The following is a 20,405-nucleotide window of genomic DNA, read 5'->3' as shown; positions in this document are numbered from 1 at the left end:
CCCAGCGAGGCTTTGGCTTGTACACCAGGATTTTTGCCATTCAGAAGAACCAGGCGGGCCTGAGAGTTGTGCTGGACCTTTCCACCCTCAACCTCTCCTTACCCCTGCAAAAATTCAAGATGGTTACGCCAGCTTTAATAGCAGAGACATTGGACAAGGTGCTCCCTAGACCTGAAGGACGCGTACCTACACGTCCCGATTTGGCAGCCCCATCGTTTTTCCTCTGGTTCAGGATCATGGGTTACCATTTTCAGTACAAGGTCCTTCCGTTTGGCCTCAACTCGGCCCCCAGGGTCTTCACCAGACTCATGAATGCAGTGGCGGCCTTCCTTAGAGCGCAGGGCCTCTACATTTACCCATACCTCGACGACTGGCTCGTCAGGTCTACATCTCCGGAAGCGGTTCACCACTCTTCCCATGCCCTTAAGAACACTCTGCACGATCTGGGCTTTTCGCTCAACCTCAAGAAGTTGCAGCTGCAACCCACGCAGACTCTGATGTTTTTGGGCCTCATCTGGGACACTGGCTCCCAGAAGGTATTTCCTTCGGAGGACAAGATCTCGGCGACCACCCACTTCCTCAGCAGAGAAGTGAGCTCTGCAGGGTGGTACGAACATCTCCTGGGTCTAATGGCAGCGGTCCTATTGGACGTACCGCACACAAGACTAAGGATGAGAAGGATTCCGCTGCACTTCATGGCCTCATGGAACCAGGAGCAGGGCTCTCAATCCGAGCTGGTCAACGTTCCTCCATCTCACCACCCGGACCTAACTTGGTGGTCCGGAGACTACAACCTACGGATGGGCAAGCCCTTCCGTCTTCCCACTCCGCAGGCCACCGTCACCACGGATTCCTCGCCCGAGGGCTGGGGAGCTACCCTGCATGTTCTCTGGGTCCACGGCACCTGGACTCATTAGGAATACCACGGCAACTCGCTAGAGCTGAAAGCCATCTGGCTGGCGCGCAGAGCCATTCTTCCACTTCTCAGGGACAAGGTTGTCCTCATCCAGACGGACAAATCGACCAGCATGTATTACGTCAACAAGTAGGGAGGCACCAGATACCCTCCTCTGTGCAAACTGGCAGTCAGCATGTGGGAGGGGGTCTGGAAAACGACATTTACCTCGCGGCAGTCCACATCCCAGGGGAAGCCAACCTGGAAGCGGACAGGCTCAGCAGGCTGGGAGCAGACAATTACGAGTGGCAGCTAAACGACTTTGTGATTCAGGAGATCTTCGACAGGTGGGGTCTCCCCCAGGTGGATCTCTTTGCCACCTTCCACAACAAGAAGTATCCCCCTTCGCATCCTGGCAAGGTCAGGGCCCCGGCTCTCTGGGTGTAACGCTCACCTGGCTCCCACGGAGGCGCGGGCGTGGCTGGAACTGCTGTGACCTCTTCTGCAGAGATGCGTAAGACCCGGAAGATGGACTGGACTGGATTCCCCAACCTGGCTTTTCTGGCTCGGAGGAATATCCCACTGTGTGTGAAAAGGAAGGGTTAATAGTCTGCGGGTGATGTTCCGACCTCCCACTTCCCTTCTCTCCCTCCGTGAAACCCTTTTGGGATTCCCTGCGAAGACTCACCTTAGGGACCAAAATGACGAGCTCTCCATCCTGCTTCTGATGCAGGGGCGCGTTGTGATTCCAGTTACTTCACTGGATTGATGAGTTTAAACTAGTTTGTCCATTCCCGTCGTACCGCAAATGTTTATGGCAAGTTTGGGTTTATATTCACTCATCTGTTCTTTTCTTTCGCAGGTGCTGGAGAAGATTCCGGGCTGCAGGCGATTTGGAGGAAGCCAAATTCTGGTAAGAATTCCGATGAGAGATTCCAGTATCTCCTTTAATGTCCAATGTTTTTTTCCCCCATAGGGGCCGGGGTACGGCAATGCCGGAGGTAAGGCGCCGACCCGAAAAGAGCTGCTATGTCTCTCTTGCAAATGGGTAAGTCTTGAGTGAGCGTATTGCTAATGTTCTCACATGCTCTCACTAATACAATGTCTGTTTCTTTTCCCCTTAGGGGCCGGGGTGCTGAGATGCCGAAGGTATGGCACAAACCCGAAGGCGGAGAGGGAATTGAACCACAGGTAAGTTCTACTTAGATTCGTGTTTCCCTTCTCACCTCTCTTTCTCCTTCCAATAGGTGCTGGATGGTGGTGAAAGCTCCGGATGGACGTCGCAGGACTCAAACGCCACGTGCAGGTGAGTGAAATGCTGCGCGCAACACGATGCGCGTCTAAAATGTTTGCCTTCTTTGCAGGATCGTCGGCGTGCAGATGTATCAGGTAAGGTTCTTGTTTTCACCTGTTCTCTTCCCTTTTCTTCTTTAGGTGTTTCCAGGATGCTGGCAGGCGTGATGGAGGACCAAGGCAGGAGCAGGCACGGTGAGCGTGGAGCTGCTAAGTGCAGAACAACGCGAAGCGTGGTCTGCTGCTTGGGTGTGGCTTAAATAGCCTTTCACGTAGTTCCAGGTATGTATTCTTCCCCCAGAAATATGTATTCCTCCACCGGTCACACCCTAGAGATCAAGTAGTCCCTAGAAAAATAGTTCCTTCCAGTCTTGGAAGTTGCAGCATGGTCTGCACAGGTAAGTTTACACCAAGCACTACTCCCAACCTACTTCTGTATGAGCCTGGCGCCGATGGTGCCAGGACTGATGTCCCCTATGAGCCAGACGCCAACGGCGCCAGGACTGAGTCCAAAGGGCCCCCATCTGGGGCTGCTGGGACTTCCCTTGTATGCATGGTGTCTGTCTCTGAGGGTGCCGGGCCTGGTTTGGCTCCTTGGAGGCAGGCATCATGACACTGGGAGACGCATTTCACCTCCAGTGTACCAGCATGAAAGCCTACGCCTTGCCGCCCATTCCTCTGATTCACAGGGTAATTTGCAAGATCAAGGAGTCCCGACAACTCCTCATCATTCTAATAGCTCCATGGTGGCCGGCCAGGCCATGGTTTTTGGCGCTCCTCAGTCTTGCGGAAGTGCCCCGATTCGCCTCCCGACGGGCCCAGCACCACCCCGTGCCAGGCAAACTAGCCCTCACAGCGTGGTTCCTGGGCAGGTAATGCTTCGGCACCTCAGCCTCTCACAGGCAAATCTAGAGATCATACAGGGCGCCAGGAGCAAGGCTACCAGGGCCCAGTACAAAAGCAAATGGACCAGATTCTGCCAATGGTCAGACTCCAAGGGAATCGACCCCCTAGCATGCACCTTAGACGACATGCTCTCCTTCTAGGCGCACCTCGCCCACTCGGGTGTGCAGGTGGACACCTGCCGCACATATCTCGTAGCCATTGGGGCTTACAGGAACTCTGAGGAAGGCATCTTCTCCTCCAATCCCATCGTCAAACATCTGACGGGGCTCGCAAGCCTCTACCCACCCATCAAGAACCCACACCCTGTGTGGGACCTTATAGTCTTGGACGCCCTGGCACACAAACCATTGGAGCCAATGGTGTCTGTGGACATCAGGCTAGTCACCATAACAACAGCTTTACTAGTCGGCCTCACCTCGAGTCAGAGAAATCCAGGCACTGTCTCCTCGGAACCATACACTACCTTTCACAAGGACAAGGTGGTCCTGTGGACGCACCCAGCCAACATGGATGCCCACGCAGTCAGGGCCAACGCAACGGCCATCGCCTTCTAGCGCCATGTCCCTTGGCAAGTCAGAAGCAGGAACTGTCTTTCCTGTCTATCTCAGCTGACAGCTCACCCTCAGAACCGTCTTATACATCTCCCACAACTCTGAGCCACTCTCTACAGACCCCTCATTATGATAGCAGTATTCTCAGTTGCCTGCAATATCTGATCTGCTATTTCTGAAATATGAAGATAGTATGCGCTCAGTCTCCATTCCCCGGTTTGCCTACACCCCATCACCATTAGTGTAGTAGTCAGGTGGGGGCATGATTCGAAACTCCCCTTGGCAGAAACATTGCCTTTGTCACCCTAGCTATGATTGTGGCGGGCACAAAAACATAGTCAATCCTTGAGAAGGAATTGTGTACATTGGAGCAGGATAACCCTTTTTCCGCAGGATGCAATTCCCGCCATGAATCCCTCAAACCCATTGTGTTTATGAAGGTGAACAGTTTTGTGTGCAACTGACCCCCGTCCCCGTGTCGGATGATCCATCATGCTCAGTTGACACCATATCATTGAAGTCACCCACTTGTTTGGGTTACATGTGATTTTAACGAATCACAATACAAGGAATGCATTTTTAACGAAGCAAAAATGTCAACCCAAAAATAAAAACGTTTTAAATGTTTTTGGGGGGTTTCCCCCAAGACCCCCAAGCTCACCCTTTTTTTTAATCTATACTTTCCCCCACCCAAATCTACTATTCCCATTCCCAACTACAAAAATATAGTTTTAAAAAACAGCACTATTTTTGTTTTTTGGGTTCATTAAAAATTCCATTTGTTGTTTTGTATTAGTTAAAATTAATGCATACCCTTGCTTGGCCAGTAGGGATTGTATTCTTGTGTAAGTGCTAGTCTGGAAGGAGGGCGGTGCATAGACAGTAATAATACAAATCGATTCCCCCTCACAGGGAGCCCTTAAGCATCCGATATCTCCCATATGCTTGCCTTTCCATGGTTGACCCGATCGGAGGGAGGGACTTCCTGATCAGAATAGTGAATTCTCCCCTCCGCCCCGCCTCGAATCCCTGGAGAATCCTGCATGTTCTACCACAGAGAATTTTGCTTTCCCCATGAATGTGCAAACAAATACCAGCAAGTGTGTTTCTTAGAGTAGCACTCTTATCGGTTTTATGTGCATTAAGGAAGTTGGAAACCAGCCCCCTCTTTATTTTGTCTAAGAGCCCATTCACGTTGCAAGACATGCATGTGATAGAGTATGCCCTGCCGTGATCTTGCCTCCCCTATAATATCAGCCATTTGTGATCATCCCTAGAGAGGAATCTCGGGGTACCCCCTGAATCTCTTGTTGTGAGAACAGATTAAGTACCCGGGATGTATCTTGAACCATAACTTCACAATACAAATCCCCCAACCAAACCCCCTTCCACACTCCCATGCTTCCTCCCTCCCACCCCCCCAACATGTGGCGTCTGTCGACCCAACCTAAGTAAAGTACGAACAACTACTAACGTGCAAAAACACCAAGTGTGCACATTGAGGGGGAGTGCCCTGAAACAGGAGCCTGTTCTGAATGGTGGGACCATCCATGTGTTAATCGCCGGGGTGAAAGCTCCCAGCGAGTCCTCTGCGCAATGGTACTCCTGCATCCTTTACAGCTACAATTTTCTTGACGTGGGAAGCCTCGACTGCGTGGCATGTCCTTTTCTTTACGGTGGGCCCCCTCCGGCGGATGACCCTCTCCATCTAGCCAGTCCAATGCCTCCGTCGAGTCCTGATAAAACAGTGCCCCATTGGACCCCATCACCTGGAGGGTCTCTGGGAACAGCATGGTGTACATATACTCTACCACTCTTAGCCGTCTTTTCACTGCCTCAAATGATTCTCGCTCTCTGGCCGGGCCTGGTGGAATCTGGGAATACCTCCACCTTTGCCCTGTTAACTCGGATGGATCCTTTTCTCTTGGCGACCTGCAGGATAATGTCCCAATCACTATAATTGAGGAGTTTGGAGATTACCGGTCTTGGCTGAATGTCCTTGAGGCCCCCCCTGCTGGGGTGTTGATGGGCTCTTTCCACTGAGAAGACACCGGACAGCCTGTTGGATTCCATCCATTCCTTTAACCAACACTCCAAGTAAAGTTCCATATAAGGGCCCTCTATTTTCTCAGGAAGACCCAGAATGCATATATTGTTTCTGCAGGCCCTGTCTTCCGCATCCTCAACCCTTGCCTCCAAGGTTTTGTTTCTGTCCCTAAGTTCAGCGATTTCTTTCTTTACGGGACCCATTGTATCCTCCGTCTGAAATACGCTGCTCTGCTTCTCCCACTCTGACATTTTGCGTGCAGGTCCTGCCTCAAGAGTACCACATCCTCGCCTATAGCATCTATCTTCTGTTCCAGTGAGGCTTTGAAGTCTCTTATAGACTGTAAGATGTCCTGGGCCGAAGGGCTTGATTTACCCACGTCAGGCGCCATGTTCTTCCCCTCCCTGCTTTGGTTACAGCACCCGTGGGCGAGACAGTGTACAAGTCCATTTTAGCCTGCAGGCACGACTTCATGTTCTTCTCTTTGGACTTGCCCATTATTATTCTCCTCAGTAAAGCTCTGCCTCTGCTGGCCACCGCACGCTTCGCCAGTCTCGCTCGACTCCAGGCAGTGTGTCATGCCGGCCTCCGCTGCTTGCTCAATCCCTGCTGACTGGGGCATGGGCTCAGAGACCGCTCTCAGAGCCCCTCCATCAGTTGTTAATTTCGCTCGGCCACCCGACATGTCTGCGACCTGGTGTACCCCCGGGTGCTGTTATGCACCATCTGACTGTTCAACCACGGTGCTGAGCCGTCCCCTCCTCGGCTGCTGTCACCTATGTATGGCAGTATGCTCCGGCAAAGCTCGTCGCCGCCATCTGGGCCCTGCAGCGTCAGACTGCGCCGGGCTCTTTCGGCACCGGACTCCGATTAATAAGTTGTCTGCGGGGCTTCAACCACTTCCAAGGGTGGTCCAATGACCCTCCCTCGCATCTGCCGATATAAACGCTAATCTGGGGCTCAGGAATGCCCTGCAACGGTTATGCTGGAGCAAAGCAGAGACGTGACTATCCGATAGCAGTGCCCCCCAAGAAATTACATGTCTGGACAAGCTGCCATTTCTGCCTATGTTCATAATGTGCCTACTAGAGTTCCTCCTTGTGGAACTGATGCCTCTTTCCACCACTGAATTACTTCCCATATTTTGAATTTCCTGTCCCCGGTCTACTACAATCTGTCCCTCTTGATATCTGCATCCCCCATTTGAGATTTCAGACAGTAACTGTGGTGGCATTTCCTGTGCGGAAAATGTCCCATTTTTTAACATTGTGGACGCCCAATCAAGATGGGTAGCTCCCCTAGAGGACTGTCATACATACATCAGAATGTGTGCAGTGTGTGTGTGTGCGTGTGTGTGTGTGTGTGTGTGTGTGTGTGTGTGTGTGTGTGTGTGTGTGTGTGAAGTATTCATACTTTGAATTCCCTCCACCCTGAAACAGCACTGCTTTCCTACAGCCTTCCTTGGAAAAACATTGGAAATATTGCCCTCCACCACCAGCGCTTTTTTCATTTGCGCTCAATTTTGAGAATGTGGCCCAAGGTGACAACAATAAATATCAGACTGGATGTAGACGCATGTAGGAGGCTCTTTCTCCCAAATCACAGCAGGCAGCACAGGGTAAGAGTGACACTGCTTACATTAAGCATTCTGGTGGGAAAGTGATACATGAATTTCTAATTCTGTGTCGTTTTATTGTACCTGCTCAATTGTTCAGTTAAGATGATCATTCTTTATATTTAACTTTATTCTTTTGAAGCATCGAGGCAGCAACAGATATGGCTGTGATCTATCCACCTGAATGCTGACCCTATAAAGTATCAGAAATACGTACTTGCCACTTTATCAATTGATGCTTTTTTGGAAATGTACTTTAATTTTGCAATTTGACAATTGATGATGATTTGGGGATTTCTGAACCGGGTTGGTGTGCTATGTTAACCAGAGCAAACTAATTGTTTCTTTCCTACACAGCTGAAATATTTGAAGAAGATCGGATTGAAATACTGCATTCGGTCTCTCTTGTAAGCACAGCGGTAAGTCACTGTAGTAAGCAGTATCATATGAACTGCCATATTGAAATGAGTTTACAACTGCCCTATGTCCCATATTGTGGCCACAAATCCAAATGATTGATGCAAAGAACTTTATAGGTGGTTTAAAGTCTGTCGAGAATGCGTATTACATTTGCAAAAATGTCACTCGCACAAAAATGGAAATACAGAAGGTAAATTGACATTTGAACTCAATTTTCGTGCTATTCCTATACAAGTAAACTCCTATTAAACACAAACGGAATAATTATAAATCTTACCTTCTATGTAAAGGCAGAGTTGGAATTCCATTCAGGAAAAGTTTGTGTGTGGTAATATATGAAGACATCCTGCACTGTTCCTTTTAACCTGTGCAAAGAAAGGGTTTCCTGAATTCCCCCTTTTGTACATTGTCATAAAAACCTGTTCACTGCAGTATATTAAAATAAAATGATCTTTTTTTCAATTAATCGGGTGCTAAAATAAACAGCCTCTTCATATGTATGGGGCAACATGTTGCCATAGTTCACATATACTATTGTGAGCTATATGCACCATGGGGCTATGAAGGGGTTGTGACGGGGTCAGGGCCATGACCCTGTCGGATTGGTGCACAAACCCCTCCATCTATTGTAAGTGGATTACCAGAGCATTGCTAAAGTAGATCCTTCCTCCCCGAGTTGGGGGTTTGGGATTTGAGGGGGGCTGTAGTCGCTGACTCACCAGAATGCCTCGTCTGACCAATTATTGATACCCTGTTCCATCTACAATGCCTGTTCGCCTCAGTCCTGGGGCGGGTCTTTGTTTCCTTTGCAGAACTACTCGTCCCAGAAGTCTGCAGGCTGTCATAAAGAAAGCCCTCACTGAAGCTGGAAGAACTAACTAATTGCCTTTCCCATTGTTATCGTGCCTTCACGTAAGAAAATATTAATTACCACAGCATATTGCTTTGGGACTGCAACCATTGCTGCTGAAGAGAAGTAACAAAAAACAGAGCAAATTATCTGAGGGAAAATGCGTGGGGAAAACTGAGTGCTTGGCACTGCAACAGAAAGCACACCGCAGACCAAAAAGGGGACTTGGGCTTACTGGTGTTTTTAAAGATTTAACCCGAAAACCCAATCCCCTGAGGAAGGAACAGAGATAGATTGGCCCCATAGAGCAGGTGACCCATTAGACTGGGAATAGTTGTGTAGGATAAGCTAGACTATACAATCCCAACTAGTCGAAAGTTTGATAAAAGGTGTATGGGTGAGGTGAAGCATAGAGGGGCTGGACCAAAAGACCATGTGGTGGAGAGTTGCAGAGATTGCGGTGGTGTAGAGACTCCATGTAAGGTATTTGGTATGAGGTTAAGTGATTCCAAATGAGTGCATTGAGTAGGGGAAAGTTATTGGTACAGAGTGTGAAGAGTGAGGGTAGAATGGAAAGGGCATGTTAGTGTGAAGGGTGGAGGTTTCAAAGTGGGAGAGTGTGGGGTGGTTTGAGGGACTGGTGGAAGGAGTAGTGGAGAACAGGAGGAGCGTGGTGATCTAGGGAGAATTAGGAGGGATGGTGGTGGTCTAGGGAGAGCAGGAGAGCCTCAGAATGGAGAGGGGGGGAGAGTTGAGGAAGGGTAGACTGAGAATAAGATCCGAGGTGGTGGTTGGGAACAGAGATGGGATTGGTGGATTAGGTGCAGGGGAGAGAAGAGTGGAGAGTGATACAGGAGAGGAGTGAGACTTGTGTTGAGAAGTTGAGAATCCATCCAGTAGAGCAAGACCCCCATAGAAATCCCCACAAAGGTATGGCTACCAAAGGCTATGGACTTTAGCCTCTCCCACCCCACGTGCCCCAGGAACAGACCAGTTTAGATAGTGTTTTAGCTTGCGCTGGGCCATCTTTGCGGATCGTTGTGCATTTAAGGGATGTCTTGGATGGAAGGGAGCCCCCCGTAGAATTGAGAAAGATTTGGGTTACCGCTTAGTCTGGACCCATATAACCTCCCCAAAAATACTTTTCAAATTTTAATAAGGTTTAATAACCTTTACTATATCTGTGACATTGTATTATGTTATACGTACATCCCATGCACTATATTTTTCTGGTGTTGCAGTTAATATGTTGGTTTGGGAAAATAAAATCTTGCTCTTTTTGACTCCTTTGTCAGGTTTTTAGGATTTCAATTTTGAATGATATTTCATGTTCCACCTGCCGTTCTGTCTGCTTCTGGGAGCAAAATAGTTCATTCTTTCCAATTTCAGAAAATTCTTAGACCTGTGCTATTGAAAATTCTAATGTTGCACTCGGCTTGCCTTGCTCGTGCTAGCATAGTGCAACTGAAGTTGTACATGCATGCTCAGTAACCCCGTATGCCATTGTTTTGGGAAGTTGCCCACATGCATATGAAAAGGTACACTTTAACATAGTTAGACTATTATTTAAATCTATACACCCAAAGATGTCATAACTTACGTTTGTAATTGGATTGTACTTCACAATATTGAAATGACATGTTCACTCGCGCCTCTGTGTAACTGTAAGACTCCCAACTTATTAACTGTTCCCAACATCAATGGAATGTGAAAAATTTTTATAGGTTGCAGCAAGAAATTCATAGTTTTATTGCTCACTGATGTCCGCATTATGCTGAACTTCATTTATTGCTACTGAAAAGTAACACAGAATATGAAAATTCAAGGAATGTGGGCATGGAAGCTTCTATGTAATGCTGCGTCTCATGAAGTAATGTATGACCGGCTGCATGGGCAATGCCCAGTGTAATGTGGCCCATATCCTTGCAGGCCACTCCCTGCAAAACAAAGAGCATTGGGTGCTCAAAGTGAATGAAAATGCAAATCATTCAATATGACCCATGTGAGCACCTGTGGTGCAAAGAGGATGACGTGTTCGTTTGATGCGTTTTATTATAGCACTGATCTACATGACTGGACATGTTTCTAAAAAGAAAGTCCTCTTCCAGGAGATCTCCAGTCTTCGGTGTCGGCATTATTGTGACCAGCTTTGGCTCATCCATGAAAAGAGGTGGACCAGTTAAACAGAAGAAATGTTTCTGATGGGCACTTTACGAATGAGATTTTCCTTGGTTTAGATTAGAACATGGCAGTTCTTTACCAGTAATGGGAATGCCCGAATGTGGGTGCACCCTCCTTTTCAGGGGCCCAGCAGACATACCTGCAGCATAGGAGTGCCCAACTATTAAGGGCTTCACAGACTGTTATAAGGCCTGTGTATATCTGAAAACAAAAATGTCCGGGGGCCCTCACCACAGTTTGAATTGCCCACATTAATTTTGTTATGCCCCTACCTCTGGCAATCGGGGGATGGTCTTGGTTATTCGCTGGCTACACCTTAGTGCTTCTGATGCATTTTGCAAATTAGCTAAGACATTTGCATGTGCACCTGTACAAGTTTACAAATACATGTGATTCAGCTTTTCATACATTTTTCTTTTATCTATAATGGACCCCTAGATACTTGTCAGAGCTTATTCTTAAAACCAATTTGAAGATTAAAGTCTTATATTGGTTAAAAACTGGATAATCAGTAAAAAAAACATTTCTTTTATGGCTCATTTCGGTGCGTAATGCTTTGTTCTGGAGCAGTTGAACTTTAGCCAGGTTGGTTGCAGTGGTGCCCATGTCTAGAACCTTGCAATAGTCTAGCTTCCTTAGAATGAGAGCTGTGGTCGGAGTGAGGCATTTGTTGGGGGTGGGGTGAGAGAAATTGTCTGCTTCGGGATATGAGTTTGGAGGTGTGGGCTGTGGCTGACGCAAGCATATTGATATGTCTGGTCATGGATAACTGCTTCAATGTGCACGCCAGGGGTTTTTACATGTTTAAGGATCGTAATGTCAGAGCCATCGATGCGAAAGGTGTAGATTGCAGTATCAAGGTTTTTTAGCTGGAGAGGTGAGCCTTCGATGAGCAGCTCTGTTTTGTCATAGTTGGGACAGAGATTATGGGAGGCCATCCAATTTTGTATGATACTGTATGTTCTGTTAATGGTCACATGGTCACAGTTGTGGTTGCCAGAGATGCAAATTAAGATTTCTCTTCTGTGAAGTCAGTGTAGATGATTCTGAGTGAGTCTGCCAATCGGAGAGTGGCTTAGTATAGGTGTTGTAGAGGGTGGGGGAAAGGCATGAGCCTTGGTGGACACCAAGAGGTACTAAGATGGGATCAGCAATAATCTCGCCAATGAAGACTCTTGAGGTATGGTTGCTGAGGATGGACGAAATCCAGGTTGTGGCCCCAGCCAAAAAGGCGAAGTGAGCGCTGAGGTGCTGGCAGAGGGCGCCATGATCAACCAGGTCAAATGCTGTGGAGATGTCCAAGAGGAGGCGAATAGCTGGGTTCTCTGATTCTCTGATGTTATCCATTTGGATCTTTAGGTCCAGTACTATGTTTTGGTCTAAAACCAGGTTGTCTAGTAGCTAACAGGTGATGTTGTTCTAGATAAATTTGAACTTGCTTATAGCTATCCGGTCCAGATCCTTAAGTAAGAAAGGGATTCTGTTAATGGGGCGGTAGTTGGTGGTGTCATGAACTTTACCTCTGGCCTGGGAGCTCAGGGCCTCTGGCCCTCGCCCCAGTGTTCCTGCAAGGCCCCAAGGGCGCAGTCATGCCCCTCTTGGCTGTCTTGGAGCCAGTCCTGGCGTTGTTGGTGCCAGGCTCATATGGCATGTAGGATTTCTATTGGGGAAAGGACCAACATGGCTGCCCCCACAAGGATCGGCGTGGAACTGCATCATGCAGACTAGCATCCAGGACGTGGTCTGCCCTATAGACACCTGGGATACCTGCTGTCTATTTAAGCCACGCCCAAGCTAAGGCACGCGCTTCACGTTGTTCTGCACTTGCAGCGTGATGTTCACCACAACCTGTTAGCAGCATCCTTGGCCTGCATCGTCTGGAAGAACAACACCGTTATTCTTCCGTACCTGTTCTGCATCCAGCATCTCGCTCACTTCAGAATCTTCACTAGACCTCGTCTTCCTCCGCGAGCAACATCCTAGAAAGGAGAGACCAGAAGGGAAATAATTAGTGAGCATTCGTCTTCCGACATCATCATCGCCAGACACCGCTACTTACCGAAGCTCTCCTGGAAGTTCGACTGCCGCCCGGACATCCTCCATCCTACGCTCTGCTTCCATCTGGCCGCATACCTTCCAGGACTTCTCGGCGACCTGTAAGGAAGGACAGCACAGGTTAGCCTTATTCAAAGATGCTCTCAGCGCCGCCCTTTGCGCATTCTCTTACCTTCTCGAGCACTGCCTTCGCCATCAGCTCGACAGCTCCATCACCCTTCTGCATCAACGAGAGAAGGAGTTCAACAGGGCAATAACAAACGCGGACACTCATTCTTCAAAGACTCAAGACTTACCTCCAGAGGGGAGTCACAGCCGGCCTGGACTCCCGGGCCCACGCCAGTAAAGTAACTAGGTGAAAGGTGCCCAACCACGACGCGCCCCTGCACAGAACGGCCAGACGGAAGGCGCACCTTAACGAAATACAAGGTGAGAGAGGCTCTGAGGGGGTCACAAGGGGAACACTTGGGAGGCGGGCCCCCGAAGGAGGTGATTGGAGCTAAAAACCGAACTCCTGTCTTCCAGGATAAGCCCACGGCAGCGCCAGTCCCCGGGTATCCCCGGGGATCCCCGGGGAAGGTGAACCAGCTCCAGAAGCGCTCCGGACCAGTCTGGTGGCGTCCCTGTGGATACAAGGTGAGCATTACAGGTGGGGATGGAAGGGGTCGAGAGGGTTACTTTAAAAGTGGGGGGACCCACACAGATTTGATACTGATGGGGACTTCAATGGACATAAAGGAGGGATTCACAAAGTCTGTGATGATTGGTGCCGGTGTGGGAGCGTAGAGTTTGACTGTGCGCTGGACAGGTGTCATCCTTACAGTTGGAGGGTTTTAGGGCAAGTATGGTTTCTAGAATTTGCTCCTGTGCGACTGCTGCAAAGACCAGTTCCTCTTAGAACCTGATGTTTGTGGAGATTAGGTTTTTTTGCTTGAAGTGGAGCATGTTGGTCCATGTTGAGGAGGCGGCTCTGATGTTAGAAATTGGTTAGGTCTTCTGGTCTCATGGTGCCAGTCATTGAATGAGCATTAAGGAAGGTGATGAGGGTGGGCTTGAGAGTATCGCAAGTCAGCTTGTGCATGTTGCAGACTGGAACTGGTGGAGCAGGGGTAGAGACTCTAGTTGCAGATTTAGCGAATGAAAGTCTGAACTCTGAGGGAGTGATTGGTCCTCGGGACTGTGCTAACTGAGTTGGATATGGTGGCGTTAGTAAGGTTCCAATTCATGGTGCGTCCTTTGACATGGGTGAGGGAGGAGACGAGTTGTGAGAAGTTCATGTCACTTAATGCTTGCATAAGGGCAGAAGCTCTTGTGTCAACCAGGTAATTGAATCGGAGGTTGAGGTCACCCATGAGGATGCATTTGGTAGTAGGTTTGATGAGCAGGGTGATCATGTATGACCTGTGTAGCTGCATTACAAATACCCAATCACTAAATAAATCAAGAGTGGAATATGTAGGTCAGGTTGACTGGGGAAATTAGGCTGGTGGTGTATGAGGAGCAGATTGAAGGTGGACTGGCAGTCTGCAGTGAGTTTGAGGAGTAATACTTTGTATCCCAGGAATGGGTGGGTTTGACTTGGAGGTATAGTTTAGCAATGAGCGATGCCACCTCCTGGGGTGTTAGTGCGATCAGCTCTGTGGATGGTGTAATTTGGGGGGGGGGGGTAATGGTAGGTAGCAACTGGCCTGAAACACTATGGAGCTTGGATTCGGTAATAGCCAGGATGCCCAGGTGTTGGTGGATGATCATGTCATCAATCCCAATGGCGTGCGCTCCTAAGGAGCATGTATTTATTAATGCCCAGTTAAGTTCTGGCATTGATTTGTGAAGTAAACAGCAAGTTGCAGCATCTGAGGAGTGGTGGCAGTAGCAAGTGGATATGGTGAGAGGAATGGGGGGTTGGGCGGTACGGTTCCATGTAATTTCATCGCAGGGTTTTTTACCGCAGATTTTTTGTACGAAAAACTCATCTGATTTTTTAATTTTTTGTATTTTGGGGAGGGTTAGCCCCCCAAACCACCATACCCTTTTATTTTTTTTATATTTCCGTACACCCATACCCAATTTATATATTTTTCTAACCCTCCCCCGCCCCCCCAAAAAAATTAGATGCATTTTTTTCAGCAAGAAATCTGCAGTAAAAAACCACAAAAAAATCCCACGATTAAAGGACGTCGTACCGGGCGGTACATGCACTGAAACTGGAGCATCTGTGTTCTAATATGGGAATGGACTAGGTGGGCAGTGGTATAGGTGAGATTGCCGTTCTAGTTCTTAGTTTATGGAGTCTGTGGGCTCCCTTGCATGGGTAGGAGCAGATCTCCGTCAGAATGGGTGAGGATTTGTACTTCCCTGATGTTTGGTTGAGTGTGGGCTATCTAGAGAGGGGTAAGGCTAGTGGCTTGTATTACAGAGGGCTAGACTAGTTGTGCGGTGGTTGACTGAGGTTTTGGATGTGTGTACTGAAGGCCAGGGTGGCTAAGTTGAGGGATTGGCTGGGAAAGCAGCGTCAGTGGAGGTACCTGAAACGAATAAGGGTGTGGCGGCCCTCAAAGTGGAACTGGCGGGGGAGCCAGTTCAATTGTGGCGGGTGGTGCTTTACCTAGGGGCAGTGTGAAGGATGCTGAAATGCTGTCTGAGGGGCCTGTCATGAAGCCTGAGGTGGCTTGTGCTGGCATGGATATGCTAGGATTGGACAACAGTGGTGTTTGCTTGGTTGGAATTCTGAGTTGAGGGTGGCCTTAGACGGCTTGCCTATCTTTGTGCAGGTGGTAAAGGGAGTTATTTGCTGGCCTTGGTGGTGCGTTCCTTGGGTGCTGTGGTGATTAATTGGGTGTGAGGTGTAACAAAAAGCATAGTCTTTTATGCAGCCATTGTTAGAGCCTGATGAGTTGGTAAGTATGTGAAGTTCTTGGAGATTCACATGTGATGCAGGTGGACTGCTAGTACCAGTGCACCGTATGCGTAGGGTTTTGGGGGTGCAGGCTCTCAGCGGGGTTGGCATTGCGAGGTGTTTGATCCAAACCTGGTGATCTGTTTAGGATAGGGGAGCGGCGTACAAACAACCAAAAGATTCTGTAGGGAAAGAGATATGGACATTGATTGGCAAATGTTGGTTTGAACACTGAGGAGTTCTTCACAGTGGAGGTAGGAGGGCGTGGGAGGAGAGGGAAGGTAGATTGTAGCATTGTTGGATGCACATGGCTTTGGGAGGCACAGGAAGTACTTGTGGTAGGAAGCTGGTAGGTGGGGACAAACGGAGGATAGGGTCAACATTTGAAACTAGATAGTAATGCTTCCGAAACTAGCCAATCATGTTCATCACGAGACGCGGTCTCATGACGAGGAGCGTAGCAAGTACTGAATGAAGCACCACAATTAAGTTTTCAAGGGCCGATTCTGCCATCCACGCCCGGACGGGGGTGCAGGGCCTTAAAAGTGGACCTTGCAAGGGGCTGTCGTCGCATGCTGGCTCTCTATGATTGGCCCATTACATTTCGACAGCAGCTTATCCAGAGTAGGCGGTTGCGAACTAGATGGGTGAAGCCCAGACATGGCTTTTAATAATGCGGGCGCCATTTTTAAAGGGAGCATATGCTCCGGATCGTAATGGGGGCAGCAGTGCTCCCCATGTGCAGGGGCTTCTCCCCCTTGGAGGGGTCACCGGTGGTGTGGAGGGTTGGGCACGCAGCTTGTGCTAACTCCGATGCATTGTCCTCATGCAAAGTCTGTTGAAATGTATACCACAATCAAATCCCTCTTGACACCTTCTCCCCAGAGAGCTATCGATGGTAAACTGCAAGCCATTGCACATCACAATGGATCTCAAATTCAGACAAAATCCACTAACTACTATTTAACTTAATAATTAGTATGCATACACATTTAAGTAGTGATGGTGGAACCAAGACTTAAATGTTCTAGGGATACATTGGTTCAATAAAATGTAAGGACTGCACAATGAGCTCTCTTCTGTAATCTGGTTTCGCTGCAGATTTTGAGATGTATGTGATCCAGGTGAACTAGTCCTATTTAGAGCCAAACATTGCCTGCATGGTGATTCTTCAGATAGAATCACTCCCACCTGCCTCATCATTATTACAGTTCCCCAGGGCTATCTGAACACCCACAGACGTTAGTGAGATTACTTCTTTCTTGGTTCACTTCCATAGACTAAATTATCACTGGATCTTTAAACTGTTTTAAATAATGCTAAGTGTAGAATAATTTTCATGATGTGGTTCTTAGTTGTGAAATCGCGCTTTCTCAACTAAGTCTTAGAAACCGTGTGAACTGCACCATCTCTGTCAATAAATAAACCTAACTTAAACATAACATTCAGCAAAGGTCAGATTTCTAATTGCAACCATTTGTTCCCAGCCTAGTCCATGGAGCACCTGCAGGGATCGAAATACAGGTTTGAGCAGGAATGAGGAGTTAGTACCTAGTGTACAGCATTTAACTTCCACATGAAATGCAAACTTGAATTGTTTTGTCACTAGTATATATTCCATCATGCTTTAAATATTATATTCCATCATGTTTTAAATGTCTACTAGATATGTTCTAATGCTAATTTGTACATTTATTTATTTGTTTGCTCGTTAGGCACTTATACAATAAGAACATACTGTTTCAAAGCGCAGGGTGGGAAGGAGAGAGGAAAATACATTAAGCATTACAATATAATATTTAAGAGCAGAGGGGCGAGACGGAGGGGGACGAACCTACCATCCCTTGAGTAATTCAGAATGTGCAGTGCAGAAAGGAAAAGGGAATAGGGTGTAAGTGCTGGGTAGTCCAAGCCCATGGGTGGACCATGGACGAAGTGCTAGAGTGTTGAGTGCTAAATGACCTGGGCCAAGGGAGGAGCAAGTGCGAGTCTCCATAGTGGAGGGTATGCAGATTCAAAGTGCTATGGAAAGACCGGAGCTGGGAGGAATTGGTGTAGGAGGTTAAGGTCCCTATGATGCATAAGGACCAAGTACACCGATTCAGCAACTGTGAGATTGGCAGAGGAGAAGGAGGGACGGAGGAGGAAAAGCAGTCTTAAGGAGCTTCCGGAATTTGAGAAGATCCTGCTCAAGGTGCAGGGGGAGGGGAAGGCTATTCCAGAGGAGGGAGCCTGCAGAGGAAAGTGAAGAGCAACGCGGTCTGGGGGAGAGTATTTAGAGAGATCAAGTTGAAGATAGCGTGGTCCCCGAGCCCAGACAGCCTTGTGTATGATGCAGATGGATTTGAATGTAATCCGTGCAGCAACCGCGAGCCAGTGAATACTTTTTAGTGCAGGAGAGATGCAGTCCCTGGGCTTGACGCCAAGGATAAGTCTGGCTGCCCTATTCTCGATAAACTGGAGGGGTTGCAGAGTGGAAGAAGGAAGGTTCAGGAGGAGGCTGTTACAGTAGTCAAGTCTAGAGAGAATAAGGGCTGGAGTAACAATGAGCCTCTGAGGGAAAGTGAGAAAAGGTAGAATTCCTTTGAGAAGGAAGAGCTGATAGTTGGACATCTTGGCAATGTGTGAGGGAGGAAGGAAAGGGAGGAGTCGAAGAGGACTCAAAGGTTTCTGGCTTTAGTTGAAGGTGCAGGGGAACAGCCCAAAGACGAAGGCCAGAGTGAAGGGAAGGAGGGATGCTCTCAAACACCCAGAGTTTGTCACATAGTATATTTGTATGGCACCATATGTCCTGTAGGGAACAAAACTGGATAGGCACGAGCTAAAAGTAGCTCCAGGTATCAAGCATTATTCCCTGACCAGGAGCTATCTTCCACAATAGATGCAAACATAATATTGTGTCCATTATTTATCACCCCTTATGCGTTCAATTTTGTACAAATGAGCCCTAATGTTTATTTCGAGCGTGGGACAAATGCACATGATTAAATTCACATAGGTGTGTGTGTTCGCGATCAGTTGGGCTGGCGATCCAAAAGTAGTTCCTGGTAGCTGTTGCTGTCAAGCTAAGCAGGCTCTTCTAGGCAACAAGTAGGAGCTAAATATCTCCCAGCTCCCCTCAATTTCGAACCCTGTCCTGGGCAGTTGGCAGTAGCTTCTGGTAGCCGTCAGTGTCAAGTTTAGCAGCCTTTCCTAGGTTCCACACACATGGAGAATGGCTCTTTAGACCGAGGAGCCTCTGGTTTGCTCCACCGCATACAAGGCAAGATACAGACTATCATTCTAGAACACACTGTACATGAGGCTCTTCTTAGTCCACAGGACTTTAAGGCTTCATGGCAATGTTACTATTTCTCGGCCTGTACTAGTGTAAAGTGTCCTCTGGAACAAACGCTGCAGTATTCTGTGTGGGAAAGTCCGGAGCAGCTGAACTGGGAAATAGAGCGGATTAGGAAATGGGGATGGTAAGCATAACTGCGGAAGGAAGAGGCATTCAAATTGAATGTACATGCTGGACCACTACCCAGTAACATATCCTGAAAGGTGTTTGCCATCCCTCTCCCTCTGGCCCTTACCATACATTTCCCCTGACAGAGCCCTTACCCCTGGCCTGAAAACACTGCAATTGTAATGCCCGAAGTTTCACTTCTGTATGTTTTTTTGAGTTCTTGACAAGTCACACAATGATTTGCTAGTCAGAAGCTCGACCGGGTGCTTGGTCAACCTACCCCACATATGACTATAATTATTGTATCTTAGGTTGCAAACCTTATACAAAGGTCAAGCTTATTATGTTGGGGGTGTTTTTAGTTCCAGAAGGTTGTGTTAATGTGATTTTCAGGCTGCTTAAGCAGTGGGATTTTCTCCTTTGTTTGGTTAAGTTATTTATTTTCGGCCAACTTTTTTTTTTTCTCGGGTATCATTGCCAATAGATTGTTTCTCGCAGTAACTATTGGTGCACCTATTTCAGGATCCCCTGCTGGCCAGTTACTAATGGTACGTGTTGTCATAATACAGCTGGCAAAATTAATTTCATAATCAGATTCATGTCTGGCCTGTAATTTTGAATAAGTGTGCAGTTTTCTTTGTTTTTCTAGTTCCTCTCAAATACTTGGACAATTCTTTACCAGACTTCAGATTCCCCACAATCCATGCGGCATGTATGGCAACTAGATTGCTGCAAATGGCCGTAGTCCCTGGTAACTGTCTTTAAAGGGGCTTTCTCTACAGATTGTGTGTTCATATTCTGTACTGCTCCTGGTAACGGAAGCACTGAAGTGGGTGCACCTAAAGGTGGTAGTGCCCCAGTTCTCGGGGAATAAGTCATATTTAGCCTTTGCTTCGGTGGAAAAGGGAATTGTGGAATAGTTTGCTAGGATAGGACGGCAGTTGGCACAACTATCTTTTGGGGATCAAACTAATTGCTGATGGTGTTCTTGAATATTGCAGACAAAATACATCTATTTAGCTGTTTCTCACCCTTTTTATCTTTAATTATCTGCCGATAGAGTGGAGCAGGTGGCGAAGAGCGTATGCCCCTTTTTAGACCTGCCCTTTTCATTTTTCGTTAACATTTTTCTGGACTCATAACTTCTTTGGAGGCTTCCTCAAACCAATAAATATAACGTCCCCTTGTGGATAAATGTTACCCTTTTTGGGTTAAAGTACAACTTTTAAGTGGATCATTCTATTGATA

At 47.7% G+C, this 20,405-nt stretch overlaps 1 protein-coding gene across 4 annotated transcripts in view; it reads left to right on the top strand.

Annotated features, from left to right (window-relative positions):
- FRRS1 (ferric chelate reductase 1) overlaps positions 1-20,405 on the top strand; it is a 730,440-nt gene that overhangs the window by 651,339 nt on the left and 58,696 nt on the right. For all 4 annotated transcript variants that reach the window (XM_069641539.1, XM_069641540.1, XM_069641538.1 and 1 more), the window contains exon 15: positions 7,665-7,726. In XM_069641539.1, the coding sequence (XP_069497640.1) occupies positions 7,665-7,726 (62 nt within the window). The remainder of the gene's footprint in view (positions 1-7,664; positions 7,727-20,405) is intronic.

Source organism: Ambystoma mexicanum, chromosome 1q, assembly GCF_040938575.1.
Source record: "Ambystoma mexicanum isolate Mex_15411 chromosome 1q, UKY_AmexF1_1, whole genome shotgun sequence".
NCBI lineage: Eukaryota > Metazoa > Chordata > Amphibia > Caudata > Ambystomatidae > Ambystoma > Ambystoma mexicanum.
This window is presented reverse-complemented; position numbering and strand designations above follow the sequence as displayed.